General features: G+C 43.2%; 1 protein-coding gene across 3 annotated transcripts in view; it reads left to right on the forward strand.

Moving 5' to 3' along the window:
• LOC109906818 (rho GTPase-activating protein 6) overlaps nt 1-16,170 on the forward strand; it is a 135,580-nt gene extending 119,410 nt beyond the window's left edge. For 2 of the 3 annotated variants that reach the window (XM_031791796.1, XM_031791798.1), the window contains exons 6-13: nt 788-998; nt 6,852-6,907; nt 7,314-7,464; nt 9,247-9,413; nt 10,311-10,490; nt 10,572-10,660; nt 11,505-11,746; nt 15,371-16,170. In XM_031791796.1, coding sequence (XP_031647656.1) covers nt 788-998; nt 6,852-6,907; nt 7,314-7,464; nt 9,247-9,413; nt 10,311-10,490; nt 10,572-10,660; nt 11,505-11,746; nt 15,371-15,753 — 1,479 coding nt within the window. In that variant the 3' untranslated portion in view covers nt 15,754-16,170. The remainder of the gene's footprint in view (nt 1-787; nt 999-6,851; nt 6,908-7,313; nt 7,465-9,246; nt 9,414-10,310; nt 10,491-10,571; nt 10,661-11,504; nt 11,747-15,370) is intronic. The other variant, XM_031791797.1, reaches the window with a different exon arrangement.
• Nucleotides 16,171-16,580: the final 410 nt, after the last annotated feature.

The following is a 16,580-nucleotide window of genomic DNA, read 5'->3' on the forward strand; positions in this document are numbered from 1 at the left end:
CCCCCCTCCTGTCTCTCTTCCCCCTCCTGTCTCTCTTCCCCCTCCTGTCTCTCTTCCTCCCTACTGTCTCTCTTCCTCCCTCCTGTCTCTCTTCCCCCCTCCTGTCTCTCTTCCCCCTCCTGTCTCTCTTCCCCCCTCCTGTCTCTCTTCCTCCCTCCTGTCTCTCTTCCTCCCTCCTGTCTCTCTTCCTCCCTCCTGTCTCTCTTCCTCCCTCCTGTCTCTCTTCCTCCCTCCTGTCTCTCTTCCCCCCTCCTGTCTCTCTTCCTCCCTCCTGTCTCTCTTCCTCCCTCCTGTCTCTCTTCCTCCCTCCTGTCTCTCTTCCTTCCTCCTGTCTCTCTTCCTCCCTCCTGTCTCTCTTCCTCCCTCCTGTCTCTCTTCCTCCCTCCTGTCTCTCTTCCCCCCTCCTGTCTCTCTTCCTCCCTCCTGTCTCTCTTCCCCCTCCTGTCTCTCTTCCCCCCTCCTGTCTCTCTTCCTCCCTCCTGTCTCTCTTCCTCCCTCCTGTCTCTCTTCCTCCCTCCTGTCTCTCTTCCTCCCTCCTGTCTCTCTTCCTCCCTCCTGTCTCTCTTCCTCCCTCCTGTCTCTCTTCCTCCCTCCTGTGTCTCATCTCTCCCTCACTCTCTTGTCTCCCTCTTATTTCTTTCCTCTCCTGCTCTATCCATTCTCCCTTAGATTATAGATTATAACTTGAAATGATCAAACTCTCTCTTTCTCCCCCTCTCTGTCTCTCTCTCTGTCTCTCTCTCTCTCTCTCTTTTGTTGTCTCTCTTCCCATCTTTCCCTTTTACAGGGTGGCCTATCAGTGGACTGCATCTCAGATCTTGTAGAGAGTCAGTCCCGCCTGTTGGAGGCGCTACAGCTGTCCCACCCTGCAGAGCTGGAGCTGAAGAAGACTGCAGCCGGAGCCGGGGGGCGGACCCAGACCAAGCTCAGCCTCAACCCCATCTATAAACAGGTCCCCCGTGTGGTGGAACGCTGCTGCTGTCACATAGAGAGACACGGTGAGTGTTTGTTTTATTTAACCTTTATTTAACTAGGCAAGTCAGTTAAGAACAAATTCTTATTTTCAATGACGGCCTAGGAACAGTGGGTTAACTGCCTGTTCAGGGGCAGAACGACAGATTTGTACCTTGTCAACTCGGGGATTTGAACTTGCAACCTTCCGGTTACTAGTCCAACGCTCTAACCACTAGTTGTTGTAGCGATGAGACAAGATAGTAGCTACTAAAAACAATTGGATACCACGAAATTGGGGAGAAAAAGGGGTACAAAAATGTAAATAAAATAAAAATCTATTACATTCATAGAACAAGAGCGGAAAATGTTCTTTGTCACAGAAAACACATAACATGAAAACACTTCATATCAAAACACTCGGACAACATAGAATGATATACTGTCTCTTATTTAGAGTCTTAAAGTGCTCTTCCGTAAATTTGTTTGGTATACAGTATTTGTAAGGCATCAACCAAGCTTTTTCAGGAATCAACATGTTCCAAAATGTTTTACCTCGAGGTGTAAATTGGTTCCGTGAATTGGAAAATGTGTCTTACGTACGTGCTATAACAAGATTTCTCAAGTAGGCCCTGCCTTCCAAGCTGAGTTCTAGATAAACTCTGTGATCGTCACCAACGCTAAGATGAGTTTTCATAATATAGTTAGACTACTGGGAATGGCTTTGATCACAGAAATAAACTCTCGGAAAGGTATTGGAAACTCATTCAATGTTATAAATTGTTCATACAAAATAATACCTCTGTTGTGGAACACATTAAGAACAAATCAATATTCCTTTCATGCTGAACAATTACTTTTCCCATACAGTTATGTCTGAATTATTCCACAAGGTTGTGCAGGAAAGTTGTTCCAGGCCATTAAAGCTGGTTGGTGAAAGCTAGACAATTTAGCAGGTCATCTTTTGGGAAGATAATTACATTTCAGTAAAAATGTAAGACCTCCCAACTTATCAAACACATTGTTTGGAGATGAAATACCAAATTGATTCTGTTTTTGACCAAATATCTCTTCAACCAATTGATCATGAAAGTGTTATTTATGTCAACAAAATCCAACACTTCCAGACCTTCAGATGTTTAAAATGTGATATGACTGACTTCTTCAGTTTGTGAGACTTATTTTTCCAGATGAAGTCAAGAAAGGTCTTGTCCACATCACCAACAAACTGTCACAGTCCAAACACACCAAGACAGTTGTGAAGAGGAGCATGACAATGCCTTTCCCCCCCTCAGGAGACTGAAATGATTTGGCATGGGTCCTTAGATCCTCAAAAGGTTATACAGCTGCACCATCGATCTGCACCATCATTGCATCACCGCCTGGTATGGCAATTTCTCGGCATCCGACCGTAAGGCGCTACAGAGGGTAGTGCGTACGGCCCAGAACATCACTGGGGCCAAGCTTCTTGCCATCCAGGACCTCTATACTAGGCGTGTCAGAGGAAGGCCCAAAACATTGCCAAAACTCCAGTCACCCAAGTCATAGAATGTTCTCTCTGCTACCTACATGGCAAGTGGAACCGGAGCACCAAGAATAGGTCCAAAAGGCTCCATCTTCTACCCCCAGGCCATAAGACTGCTGAACGATTCATCAAATGGCCACCTGGATTATTTGCATTGACCCCCGTTGTTTTTACACTGCTGCTACTTGCTGTTTATTATCTATGCACAGTCACTTTACCCCTACCTACATGTACACTGCTGCTACTCTCTGTTTATTATCTATACATAGTCACTTTACCCCACCTACATGTACACTGCTGCTACTCTCTGTTTATTATCTATACATAGTCACTTTACCCCCACCTACATGTACACATTACCTCAACTACCTCAACTAACCTGTTTATTATCTATACATAGTCACTTTACCCCTACCTACATGTACACATTACCTCAACTACCTCAACTAACCTGTACCCGCGCACATTGACCTGGTACCGATACCCCTGTATATAGCCTCCACATTGACCTGGTACCGATACCCCTGTATATAGCCTCCACATTGACCTGGTACCGATACCCCTGTATATAGCCTCCACATTGACCTGGTACCGATACCCCTGTATATAGCCTCCACATTGACCTGGTACCGATACCCCTGTATATAGCCTCCACATTGACCTGGTACCGATACCCCTGTATATAGCCTCCACATTGACCTGGTACCGATACCCCTGTATATAGCCTCCACATTGACCTGGTACCGATACCCCTGTATATAGCCTCCACATTGACCTGGTACCGATACCCCTGTATATAGCCTCCACATTGACCTGGTACCGATACCCCTGTATATAGCCTCCACATTGACCTGGTACCGATACCCCTGTATATAGCCTCCACATTGACCTGGTACCGATACCCCTGTATATAGCCTCCACATTGACCTGGTACCGATACCCCTGTATATAGCCTTGTTATGGTTATTTTATTGTGTTACTTTTTTAAACTTTAGTGTATTTAGTAAGCATTAAATATAACATTTTCTTAAAACTGCATTGTTGGTGAAGGGCTTGTAATTAAGTCTACACCTGTTGTACTCAGTACATGTCACAAATACAATGTGATTTGATCTCTTTAGAGGTAGAGGGATTTACAAACAAAGACAATGTGATTTGATCTCTTTAGAGGTAGAGGGATTTACAAACAAAGACAATGTGATTTGATCTCTTTAGAGGTAGAGGGATTTACAAACAAAGACAATGTGATTTGATCTCTTTAGAGGTAGAGGGATTTACAAACAAAGACAATGTGATTTGATCTCTTTAGAGGTAGAGGGATTTACAAACAAAGACAATGTGATTTGATCTCTTTAGAGGTAGAGGGATTTACAAACAAAGACAATGTGATTTGATCTCTTTAGAGGTAGAGGGATTTACAAATAAAGACAATGTGATTTGATCTCTTTAGAGGTAGAGGGATTTACAAACAAAGACAATGTGATTTGATCTCTTTAGAGGTAGAGGGATTTACAAACAAAGACAATGTGATTTGATTTGATCTCTTTAGAGGTAGAGGGATTTACAAACAAAGACAATGTGATTTGATCTCTTTAGAGGTAGAGGGATTTACAAACAAAGACAATGTGATTTGATTTGATCTCTTTAGAGGTAGAGGGATTTACAAACAAAGACAATGTGATTTGATCTCTTTAGAGGTAGAGGGATTTACAAATAAAGACAATGTGATTTGATCTCTTTAGAGGTAGAGGGATTTACAAATAAAGACAATGTGATTTGATCTCTTTAGAGGTAGAGGGATTTACAAACAAAGACAATGTGATTTGATCTCTTTAGAGGTAGAGGGATTTACAAACAAAGACAATGTGATTTGATCTCTTTAGAGGTAGAGGGATTTACAAATAAAGACAATGTGATTTGATCTCTTTAGAGGTAGAGGGATTTACAAACAAAGACAATGTGATTTGATCTCTTTAGAGGTAGAGGGATTTACAAACAAAGACAATGTGATTTGATCTCTTTAGAGGTAGAGGGATTTACAAATAAAGACAATGTGATTTGATCTCTTTAGAGGTAGAGGGATTTACAAATAAAGACAATGTGATTTGATCTCTTTAGAGGTAGAGGGATTTACAAACAAAGACAATGTGATTTGATCTCTTTAGAGGTAGAGGGATTTACAAACAAAGACAATGAGGGCACACAAAGCGAGACAGTCCCTCTACCTTGAACAGAAGCACACTCCAGAGTATAGATCCCTTTGCAGCCAAATATTAAATATATTAATTCATTTTAGGAAAGAAATTCATATGTTGTCTGCCTAAGTGATTTTTAGATAGATGTATTCCTAAATATTTAACACAGTGCTTCAGAGGAATGTTTTCTATTTCTTTATCTTCAGAGTCGTGTAAAACAAGATTTCAGGAACGTTCAGTTTTAAACCAGAGTCAATAGAGAATGCAGTGATGTCATTAAGGGCCTGGGCGACCTGGTCTTTGTCTTGAAAAACAAAGAGTAGTATCGTCAGCCTGTTGGGGAATTTGGATTTCTCTATCAAAACTAGATAAGCCATACAAATGTGCGTTATTCAGAATATCTAGAGATGGGAAGTTCCACAACCAAAATGTATATATTTTTTAAAGGCTTAATTGGGTAGTACAGGTCTTTTGGATGTATTAAGGTTTAGTATCACAGAACTATTTATATCTTCGTAAAACATGCGAATGACTTCGATAACATTTTCACCGAAAGAGAAATTCGTGTTCAATTGTGTCAAAGGCTTTACAGAAATCTGAAAAGAAAATAGAATCTGAGCCAATTGCATGTGAATAGTCCATATGTTCCAAGACTAAACAAATGTTGGAGTTGTATGTGACGGCCCTTCATAAAGCCTGCTTGAGTTTCATTTATAATGTGGTCTTTTCCTTTCTTTGGTCTTTTGGCATAAACCAGAAGCAATCCATTTGTGATCAATATTTACTAAAGTGTGTGTGTAGATGTGTCTGTATATCAAGACATTTTTACATCAGCATTTTTAAAGCGCATGTTTCTAGTTTTCCGGGATACAGTATTTTCAACCTCACTTCTGTTTTCCTCAGGCGTCTTGCTCCGACTGCTATGTTAGGTTACAAGTGCTGTACAGATACCCAGCCTAAAACCCCAAAGCGAGGCGCAGTGGCCATGACAAACTGCGTAGAAGGCAGGAACATACAAAGAATCGTAGAGGGGACGCAGAGTCAGAGGGCTGCCCTCTTCTGGCTCTACCTTCATCATAGGAATCCATTCGTAACATAGGTTAGGGTTGTGTCCAGGTTAGGTTAGGTTAGGGTTAGGGTTAGGGTTAGGTTAGGGTTGTGTCCAGTTATATCACTACAGCCTATGGGTGAGACACAGAGGATACAATGAACCACCAACTGTTATTAATATCACGTCTGTTCCCACTCCCCCTCTCTGGCGCTGTTAGTCGCCAGGCTGCTCATCATTACGCACACCTGTCACCCTCGTTACGCGCACCAGCGCTTCATTGGACTCACCTGGTCTCCATCACGTTATTGATTGCCTCCCCTATATCTGTCACTTCCTCAGTTTCATCCCAGTGTCTGCATTGATGTTGTTTTGTTTCTCTTGTCCAGATCAAAATCAAATGTATTTATATAGCCCTTCGTACATCAGCTGATATCTCAAAGTGCTGTACAGAAACCCAGCCTAAAACCCCAAACAGCAAGCAATGCAGGTGTAGAAGCACGGTGGCTAGGAAAAACTCCCTAGAAAGGCCAATACCTAGGAAGAAACCTAGAGAGGAACCAGGCTATGTGGGGTGGCCAGTCCTCTTCTGCCTGTGCCGGGTGGAGATTATAACAGAACATGGCCAAGATGTTAAATGACCAGCATGGTCGAATAATAATAAGGCAGAACAGTTGAAACTAGAGCAGCAGCACAGTCAGGTGGAAGTTGAAACTGGAGCAGCAGCATGGCCAGGTGGACTGGGGACAGCAAGGAGTCATCATGTCAGGTAGTCCTGGGGCATGGTCCTAGGGCTCAGGTCCTCCGAGAGAGAGAAAGAAAGAGAGAAGGAGAGAATTAGAGAACGCACACTTAGATTCACACAGGACACCGAATAGGACAGGAGAAGTACTCCAGATATAACAAACTGACCCCAGCCCCCCGACACATAAACTACTGCAGCATAAATACTGGAGGCATAAATACACAGATGCTGTGTTTGTTTTGTTTCTCTTGTCTATTTATTATTAAATCCTCCCCCTGTACTTGTACTACCTGCTTCCAGACTCCCAGTACATGTCGTCTCAAGAACGTTACAATTTAACTGTTAAAAATGTTGCACTTTTTTAAAATGTCAACTGTGTCTTCTCAGGGCTACAAACTGTGGGGATCTTTCGTGTTGGCAGCTCCATAAAGAGAGTTCGGCAGGTGAGGCAATTTAAATTTAAAAAATATCCACATTACATGGATGCACTGTAGTGAGTTATACCTACTGGGTGTAATGATGTACTGTAGTGATTTATACCTACTGGGTGTAATGATGTACTGTAGTGATTTATACCTACTGGGTGTAATGATGTACTGTAGTGATTTATACCTACTGGGTGTAATGATGCACTGTAGTGATTTATACCTACTGGGTGTGTTGATGGTGTGTTGATGTTGTGACAGGTGTATTTCTCGTCGTCTGTATACACAGGGCCGTTGATCCCTGTCATTTTCTGTTTTCAAAGCATCATCACACGGGAAACTGACCTTTCATTTACTGTGTGTGGCCGGTGCATGTTAACTTGTTTATGTGTATGTCTGGTTCTGATTTGTGTGTGTGTTTCAGCTGCGTGAGGACTTTGACATGGGGACAGATGTGTGTCTGGAAGAGGAGACCAGTGTCCATGACGTAGCAGCCCTACTGAAGGAGTTCCTCAGAGACATACCTGACCCTCTACTGCCTAGAGAGCTCTACTCTGCTTTCCTCCACGCCAACCGTACGACACACACCCTACCCCCTAATCCCTCCCCCCGCACACGCACACACACCCTACCCCCTAATCCCTCCCCCCGCACACGCACACACACCCTACCCCCTAATCCCTCCCCCCGCACACGCACACAAACCCTACCCCCTCCCCGCACATGCACACACACCCTACCCCCTAATCCCTCCCCCCGCACACGCACACACACCCTACCCCCTAATCCCTCCCCCCGCACACGCACACACACCCTACCCCCTAATCCCTCCCCCGCACACGCACACACACCCTAACCCCTAATCCCTCCCCCCGCACACGCACACACACCCTACCCCCTAATCCCTCCCCCCGCACACACACCCTACCCCCTCCCCGCACACACACCCCACCCCCTCCCTGCACACGCACACACACCCTACCCCCTAATCCCTCCCCCCCGCACACGCACACACACCCTACCCCCTAACCCCCCCCCCCCCCCCTTTGCTGCTCATCTCTGTGGGTATCTAACCCATCTCTGTCTTCTCTGTGGGTATCTAACCCATCTCTTTCCTCTCTGTGGGGTTAGGTATCTAACTCATCTCTGTCCTCTCTGTGGGTATCTAACCCATTACTATCTTCTCTGTGGGTATCTAACCCATCTCTGTCTTCTCTGTGGGTATCTAACCCATCTCTTTCCTCTCTGTGGGGTTAGGTATCTGACCCATCTCTGTGGGTATCTAACCCATCTCTTTCCTCTCTGTGGGGTTAGGTATCTAACCCATCTCTGTCCTCTCTGTGGGTATCTAACCCATCTCTGTCCTCTCTGTGGGTATCTAACCCATCTCTGTCCTCTCTGTGGGTATCTAACCCATCTCTGTCCTCTCTGTGGGTATCTAACCCATCACTGTCCTCTCTGTGGGGTTAGGTATCTAACCCATCACTGTCCACCTCTGTGGGTATCTAACCCATCTGTGTCCTCTCTGTGGGTATCTAACCCATCACTGTCCTCTCTGTGGGGTTAGGTATCTAACCCATCTCTGTGGGTATCTAACCCATCTGTGTGGGTATCTAACCCCTCACTGTCCTCTCTGTGGGTATCTAACCCATCTCTGTCCTCTCTGTGGGTATCTAACCCATCTCTGTGGGTATCTAACCCATCTATGTCCTCTCTGTGGGGTTAGGTATCTAACCCATCTCTGTCCTCTCTGTGGGGTTAGGTATCTAACCCATCTCTGTCCTCTCTGTGGGTATCTAACCCATCTCTGTCCTCTCTGTGGGTATCTAACCCATCTCTGTCCTCTCTGTGGGGTTAGGTATCTAACCCATCTCTGTCCTCTCTGTGGGGTTAGGTATCTAACCCATCTCTGTCCTCTCTGTGGGTATCTAACCCATCTCTGTCCTCTCTGTGGGTATCTAACCCATCTCTGTCCTCTCTGTGGGTATCTAACCCATCTCTGTCCTCTCTGTGGGTATCTAACCCCTCACTGTCCTCTCTATGGGTATCTAACCCATCTCTTTCCTCTGTGTGGGGTTAGGTATCTAACCCATCTCTGTCCTCTCTGTGGGTATGTAACCCATCTCTTTCCTCTCTGTGGGGTTAGGTATCTAACCCATCTCTGTCCTCTCTGTGGGTATCTAACCCATCTCTTTCCTCTCTGTGGGGTTAGGTATCTAACCCATCTCTTTCCTCTCTGTGGGGTTAGGTATCTAACCCATCTCTGTCCCCCCTGTGGGTATCTAACCCATCACTGTCCTCTCTGTGGGTATCTAACCCATCTCTGTCCCCTCGGTCTCCCCTCATCTGTCCTGTAGTTCTGCAAGGGACAGACCAGTTCCTGTACCTCCAGCTGCTCCTCTACCTGTTACCGGCCTGTAACTGTGATACCCTGCTCCGCCTCCTCACCCTGTTACACACCGTACAGAGCCACGCACAGGACACCACAGGACCACAGGACACCACAGGACCACAGGACCAGGTGGTTAGTGTCTAGAGTGTGTGTGTGTGTGTGTGTGTGTGTGTGTGTGTGTGTGTGTGTGTGTGTGTGTGTGTGTGTGTGTGTGTGTGTGTGTGTGTGTTTGTGTGTTTGCCGCTTCCACATCCTCTTACACACTTCATGTGTCTGTCTATCATCCTGTTCACCTGTCTATCATCCTGTTCACCTGTCTATCATTCTGTTCACCTGTCTATCATTATGTTCACCTGTCTATCATTATGTTCACCTGTCTATCATTCTGTTCACCTGTCTATCATTCTGTTCACCTGTCTATCATCCTGTTCACCTGTCTATCATCCTGTTCACCTGTCTATCATCCTGTTCACCTGTCTATCATTCTGTTTACCTGTCTATCATCCTGTTCACCTGTCTATCATCCTGTTCACCTGTCTATCATCCTGTTCACCTGTCTATCATCCTGTTCACCTGTCTATCATCCTGTTCACCTGTCTATCATTCTGTTCACCTGTCTATCATTCTGTTCACCTGTCTATCATTCTGTTCACCTGTCTATCATCCTGTTCACCTGTCTATCATCCTGTTCACCTGTCTATCATCCTGTTCACCTGTCTATCATTCTGTTCACCTGTCTATCATTCTGTTCACCTGTCTATCATTCTGTTCACCTGTCTATCTCTTTCTCTGTCAGCATTTGTCCATCCTCAACAAGTCAGCCTCCCTCCCTCCCTCCCTCTAAGAGGAAAACATAATGGATTTTGGGTTCAAACTTAAACCTCTTAACTCTCTTTCTCTTTTTTCTCTCTGTCTCTCGAGGTCTCTCTCTCTCTCTCTGTAGCTTGTACTGTAACTAGCCTACACAGTAGGTAGACCTAATATGTGGTCTCTCCCCCTAACCCCCCCTCTCACTCTCTCTCTCTGCAGTTCCTAGGCAACAAGATGACAGCAACTAACCTGGCGGTGATATTTGGTCCCAACCTGTTGCAGGGGGAGAGGGGCGGAGGGGACAGGGAGATGAGTCCTCATGCCATGGACATCGAGGACAGCGCCGCCATCATCAACGTCACCCTGCAACTTATACAGAACTATAAGCAACTATTCATGGTACCTAGAGTGTGTGTGTGTGTGTGGGGCTGTGGGGGTTGTGTGTGTGTGTGTGTAAATCTCCTGTCCTCTTCTCCCCAGGTGTCAGCAGAGCTCCAACAAGAGGTGCTGATGAGTCTCATTCAGACAGATCCTGACATCATCGACTATCTTCTCCGCAGGAAACTCAGGTATGTTTAATTTCAGGGCCCATAGTAGGAGCGTGGATCAGGTTTCCCCTGTCTATTTTTATTTATTATGATCTAAAAGGCAAACTGGTCCTGGATCAGCCCTTCAGTTGTCTCTGAATCCCAGTGTTGTGTGTTTATTGAATGTATGTCTGCCTTTATCACCAGCGCTGCAAGACTTTGCAACGTGAATAATAAAACACTCTCTCCTCCCTCCCTCTCTTTCCTCTCCTCCTTCTCCCTCTTTCCTCTCCTCCTTCTCCCTCCCCCTCTCCTCCCTCTTTCCTCTCCTCCTTCTCCCTCCCCCTCTCTTTCCTCTCCCTCCCCCTCTCCTCCCTCTTTCCTCTCCTCCTTCTCCTCCCTCTTTCCTCTCCTCCTTCTCCCTCCCCCTCTCCTCCCTCTCTTTCCTCTCCTTCTCCCTCCCCCTCTCTTCCCTCTCTTTCCTCTCCTCCTTCTCCCTCCCCCTTCTTCCCTCTCCTCCTTCTCCCTCCCCCTTCTTCCCTCTCCTCCTTCTCCCTCCCCTCCCTCTCCTCCCTCTTTCCTCTCCTCCTTCTCCCGCCCCCTCTCCTTCCTCTCCTCCTTCTCCCGCCCCCTCTCCTCTCCTCCTTCTCCCTCCCCCTCTCCTCCCTCTCTTTCCTCTCCTCCTTCTCCCTCCCCCCTCTCTTTCCTCTCCTCCTTCTCCCTCCCCCTCTCCTCCCTCTCTTTCCCCTCCTCCTTTCTTCCCTCTCTTTCCCCTCCTCCTTCTCCCTCCCCCTCTCCTCCCTCTCTTTCCTCTCCTCCTTCTCTTTCCTCTCCTCCTTCTCCCTCACCCTGTCCTCCCTCTCCTCCCTCCCTCCCACGGTGACAGTCACCTGGCGGTGGGGACAGTAGATTCTACGGGGAGTCGGCGGGACACGGGGGTGTCTCTGGACTCTGTGGGGTCATTCAGTGATAGCCTGTCACCCCTGGAGACCCCCTCACCACTCTTCAACTTGTCCCCCCTGGAGCCCCCCTCTCCCCTCTTCAACCCTGACGGGCCCGGGGATGGCAGCCTGACCAGTGAGGTGTTCTTTAACCTGGAGGTGCTACGACACCACAACAACAAGAAACGTAAGTCGTGGGTCATAGAGGGGACACCTCTGTTGCTACACCCTTATTTGTTCTGTTGCTATGGTAACGGCTAGGCTTAGGGTTAAAGACACACTCCAGCTATTTTTGAACTTTTCCTGTTGAAAAACAAAACCCCATAAATACAGTAAAGTACACGTAGTTAAGCGTAAACAATTGGTTTTGAGCAAAATAGTATTTTTTAAACACAACTGCAAACCTCAAGGACTAGGTCTGGTGGGAATCTGTGATTTCATTGCCCTCCCCCTTGTTTGAGTAACAATAGAGGAGCAATACAGAACAAAAGAGGAAAGGCCCCCAACTTATCTGGACCACCTATTGAGATGGGCCTTTTGTTAAGACAGAGTTAGTATTAGGATAAGGGTTATGGTTGAGCCGGGGTGTGGACAGGAAGCTAGAGTTAGGGTTAACGTAATAATAATAATAATAACAACAATACACACCGTACCAATTGATAAGATTGTAATAAGAAACACCATTCAAAATAACATTGTAAAAACAAACAAACATTGTAGATAACACTGTAACAACAAAGTAACAACATTCTAAATAAAAAGTAACAAAGTAACAACATTCTAAATAAAAAGTAACAACATTCTAAATAAAAAGTAACAACATTCTACATAACATTGTAACAACATTCTAAATAACAAAGGAACAACATTCTAAATAACAAAGTAACAACATTCTAAATAACAAAGGAACAACATTCTAAATAAAAAGTAACAAAGTAACAACATTCTAAATAAAAAGTAACAAAGTAACATTCTAAATAAAAAGTAACAAAGTAACATTCTAAATAGCATTGTAACAACATTCTAAATAACATTGTAACAACATTCTAAATAACAAAGGAACCACATTCTAAATAACAAAGGAACAACATTCTAAATAACAAAGTAACAACATTCTAAATAAAAAGTAACAACATTCTAAATAAAAAGTAACAACATTCTAAATAAAAAGTAACAAAGTAACATTCTAAATAAAAAGTAACAAAGTAACATTCTAAATAACAAAGGAACAACATTCTAAATAACAAAGGAACAACATTCTAAATAACAAAGGAACAACATTCTAAATAACAAAGGAACAACATTCTAAATAACAAAGGAACAACATTCTAAATAACAAAGGAACAACATTCTAAATAAAAAGTAACAACATTCTAAATAACAAAGGAACAACATTCTAAATAACAAAGGAACAACATTCTAAATAACAAAGGAACAACATTCTAAATAACAAAGGAACAACATTCTAAATAAAAAGTAACAACATTCTAAATAAAAAGTAACAACATTCTACATAACATTGTAACAACATTCTAAATAACAAAGGAACAACATTCTAAATAACAAAGTAACAACATTCTAAATAACAAAGTAACAACATTCTAAATAAAAAGTAACAAAGTAACAACATTCTAAATAAAAAGTAACAAAGTAACATTCTAAATAAAAAGTAACAAAGTAACATTCTAAATAGCATTGTAACAACATTCTAAATAACATTGTAACAACATTCTAAATAACAAAGGAACCACATTCTAAATAACAAAGGAACAACATTCTAAATAACAAAGTAACAACATTCTAAATAAAAAGTAACAACATTCTAAATAAAAAGTAACAACATTCTAAATAAAAAGTAACAAAGTAACATTCTAAATAAAAAGTAACAAAGTAACATTCTAAATAACAAAGGAACAACATTCTAAATAACAAAGGAACAACATTCTAAATAACAAAGGAACAACATTCTAAATAACAAAGGAACAACATTCTAAATAACAAAGTAACAACATTCTAAATAAAAAGTAACAACATTCTAAATAAAAAGTAACAAAGTAACAACATTCTAAATAAAAAGTAACAAAGTAACAACATTCTAAATAGCATTGTAACAGCAAAGTAACAACATTCTAAATAAAAAGTAACATTCTAAATAAAAAGTAACAAAGTAACAACATTCTAAATAAAAAGTAACAAAGTAACAACATTCTAAATAGCATTGTAACAACAAAGTAGCAACATTCTAAATAACAAAGGAACAACATTCTAAATAAAATGAACAACATTCTAAATAGCATTGTAACAACAAAGTAGCAACATTCTAAATAACAAAGGAACAACATTCTAAACAACATTGTAACAACATTCTAAATAACATTGTAACAACAAACATTGTAGATAACACTGTAATAGCAAAGTAACATTCTAAATAAAAAGTAGCAACATTCTAAATAACATTGTAACAACATTCTAAATAACATTGTAACAACATTCTAAATAACATTGTAACAACAAACATTGTAGATAACACTGTAATAGCAAAGTAACAATATTCTAAATAAAAAGTAGCAACATTCTAAATAACAAAGTAACAACATTACTTTGTAACAACAAAGTAACAATTTTTTTATTTATTTATTTTACCTTTATTTAACCAGGTAGGCAAGTTGAGAACAAGTTCTCATTTACAATTGCGACCTGGCCAAGATAAAGCAAAGCAGTTCGACAGATACAACGACACAGAGTTACACATGGAGTAAAACAAACATACAGTCAATAATACAGTATAAACAAGTCTATATACAATGTGAGCAAATGAGGTGAGAAGGGAGGTAAAGGCAAAAAAGGCCATGATGGCAAAGTAAATACAATATAGCAAGTAAAACACTGGAATGGTCGTTTTGCAATGGAAGAATGTGCAAAGTAGAAATAAAAATAATGGGGTGCAAAGGAGCTAAATTAATTAATTAATTAAAATTAAATACAGTTGGGAAAGAGGTAGTTGTTTGGGCTAAATTATAGGTGGGCTATGTACAGGTGCAGTAATCTGTGAGCTGCTCTGACAGTTGGTGCTTAAAGTTAGTGAGGGAGATAAGTGTTTCCAGTTTCAGAGATTTTTGTAGTTCGTTCCAGTCATTGGCAGCAGAGAACTGGAAGGAGAGGCGGCCAAAGAAATAATTGGTTTTGGGGGTGACTAGAGACCTGCTGGAGTGTGTGCTACAGGTGGGAGATGCTATGGTGACCAGCGAGCTGAGATAAGGGGGGACTTTACCTAGCAGGGTCTTGTAGATGACATGGAGCCAGTGGGTTTGGCGACGAGTATGAAGCGAGGTCCAGCCAACGAGAGCATACAGTTCGCAATGGTGGGTAGTATATGGGGCTTTGGTGATAAAACGGATTGCACTGTGATAGACTGCATCCAATTTGTTGAGTAGGGTATTGGAGGCTATTTTGTAAATGACATCGCCAAAGTCGAGGATTGGTAGGATGGTCAGTTTTACAAGGGTATGTTTGACAGCATGAGTGAAGGATTTGTTGCGAAATAGGAAGCCAATCCTAGATTTAACTTTGGATTGGAGATGTTTGATATGGGTCTGGAAGGAGAGTTTACAGTCTAACCAGACACCTAAGTATTTGTAGTTGTCCACGTATTCTAAGTCAGAGCCGTCCAGAGTAGTGATGTTGGATAGGCGGGTAGGTGCAATCTACCTAACAATCTAGAAAACATTGTATTAAACACCATTCTAAATAACATTGTAACACCATTCTAAATGAAAATATCTAGAATAACAACACATCTCTCCCTCCACAGGCTCCAACGTGATCCTGTCCAAGTCCATCGGCCAGATGAGACAGTTCCATTCCAACCACAACCTCCTGAGTCTGTCCCAGTCCTCTAGCAGCTCCAGAGTCCACCCAGAGGACAGCTACCATGCCCAGGAACAGAGGGCTCCACTGGGGGAAGATCTGAGCTTCACCCTGGGGGCTGCCTCATGCTCCAGCCTGGGAGGACAGGGGGATAACAGTGTCTGGGTGAGGCAGACACCCCAGGAGGAGAGAGAGAAACAGGTGGCTAACAGTGTCTGGGTGAGGCAGGCGCCACAGGAGGAGAGAGAGAAGCCATCTCCAAGTCATTCCAGTTATTTCTGGGACTTCTTCACAGGGAAGAGCTCGGGGTCAGAGACCATGGTATGATAGGACACGACACTGGGGGGTGCGGTGGAGGAGTGAGTTGGAGCAGCCCACCGGGCTTTTGTCGGTTCTGCCAGTTTCTAGGCTGATGGAAGGTGGTTGAACCATGGACTCTATGGGGGCGTCCAGTGGTAGCCTGTCACCTGACCATGAGAGAGAGGGTATATACACGTGTCAGACAAACACAACCCAAACATACTAAACACACTGTTTAAATACTAACACTGCTTGGGACTAACATTGCCAAGGAATTTTATATATTTTTTTTTACTATTGCTCCTATATCTCCTTTGGACTCCGAGTGATGCGGCTGCAGACTATGTTACGGTACACTATCCCTTATCACAGTACAGCTTTTTACTCAGCTCATGAATTAAGTTTGAAACATTGGTTACAATGATGTGTGTGTGGTGGTGGGGGGGGGGGGGGGGGGGGGGGTGCAAAATTCTGATGCAAAAAAAAACAAGAAATTGGGGCCTCTTCTTTCTATTCCACAAGAGGGCAACCTTTACCACACCTTGTATATACACCATCTGGCTGGCTGCTGTGAACTGGACCTATTACCCCACTTCACAGGACGATTTGAATGAACTACCAGGGACAATATGGCCGTAGATATGTTCTACAACTAAAGACATTAGTTAAATAAAGGTTACATTTAAAAAATATTTTAAAAAGACATACCTAAAGATTCTGGGAATGCTGTGTACTGTACAGACCTACCTGAAGATGGAGGGAGAATGCTGTGTACAGACCTACCTGAAGATGGAGGGAGAATGCTGTGTACAGACCTACCTGAGAATGGAGGGAGAATGCTGTGTACAGACCTA

Source organism: Oncorhynchus kisutch, linkage group LG16 (genome assembly GCF_002021735.2).
Source record: "Oncorhynchus kisutch isolate 150728-3 linkage group LG16, Okis_V2, whole genome shotgun sequence".
Lineage (NCBI taxonomy): Eukaryota > Metazoa > Chordata > Actinopteri > Salmoniformes > Salmonidae > Oncorhynchus > Oncorhynchus kisutch.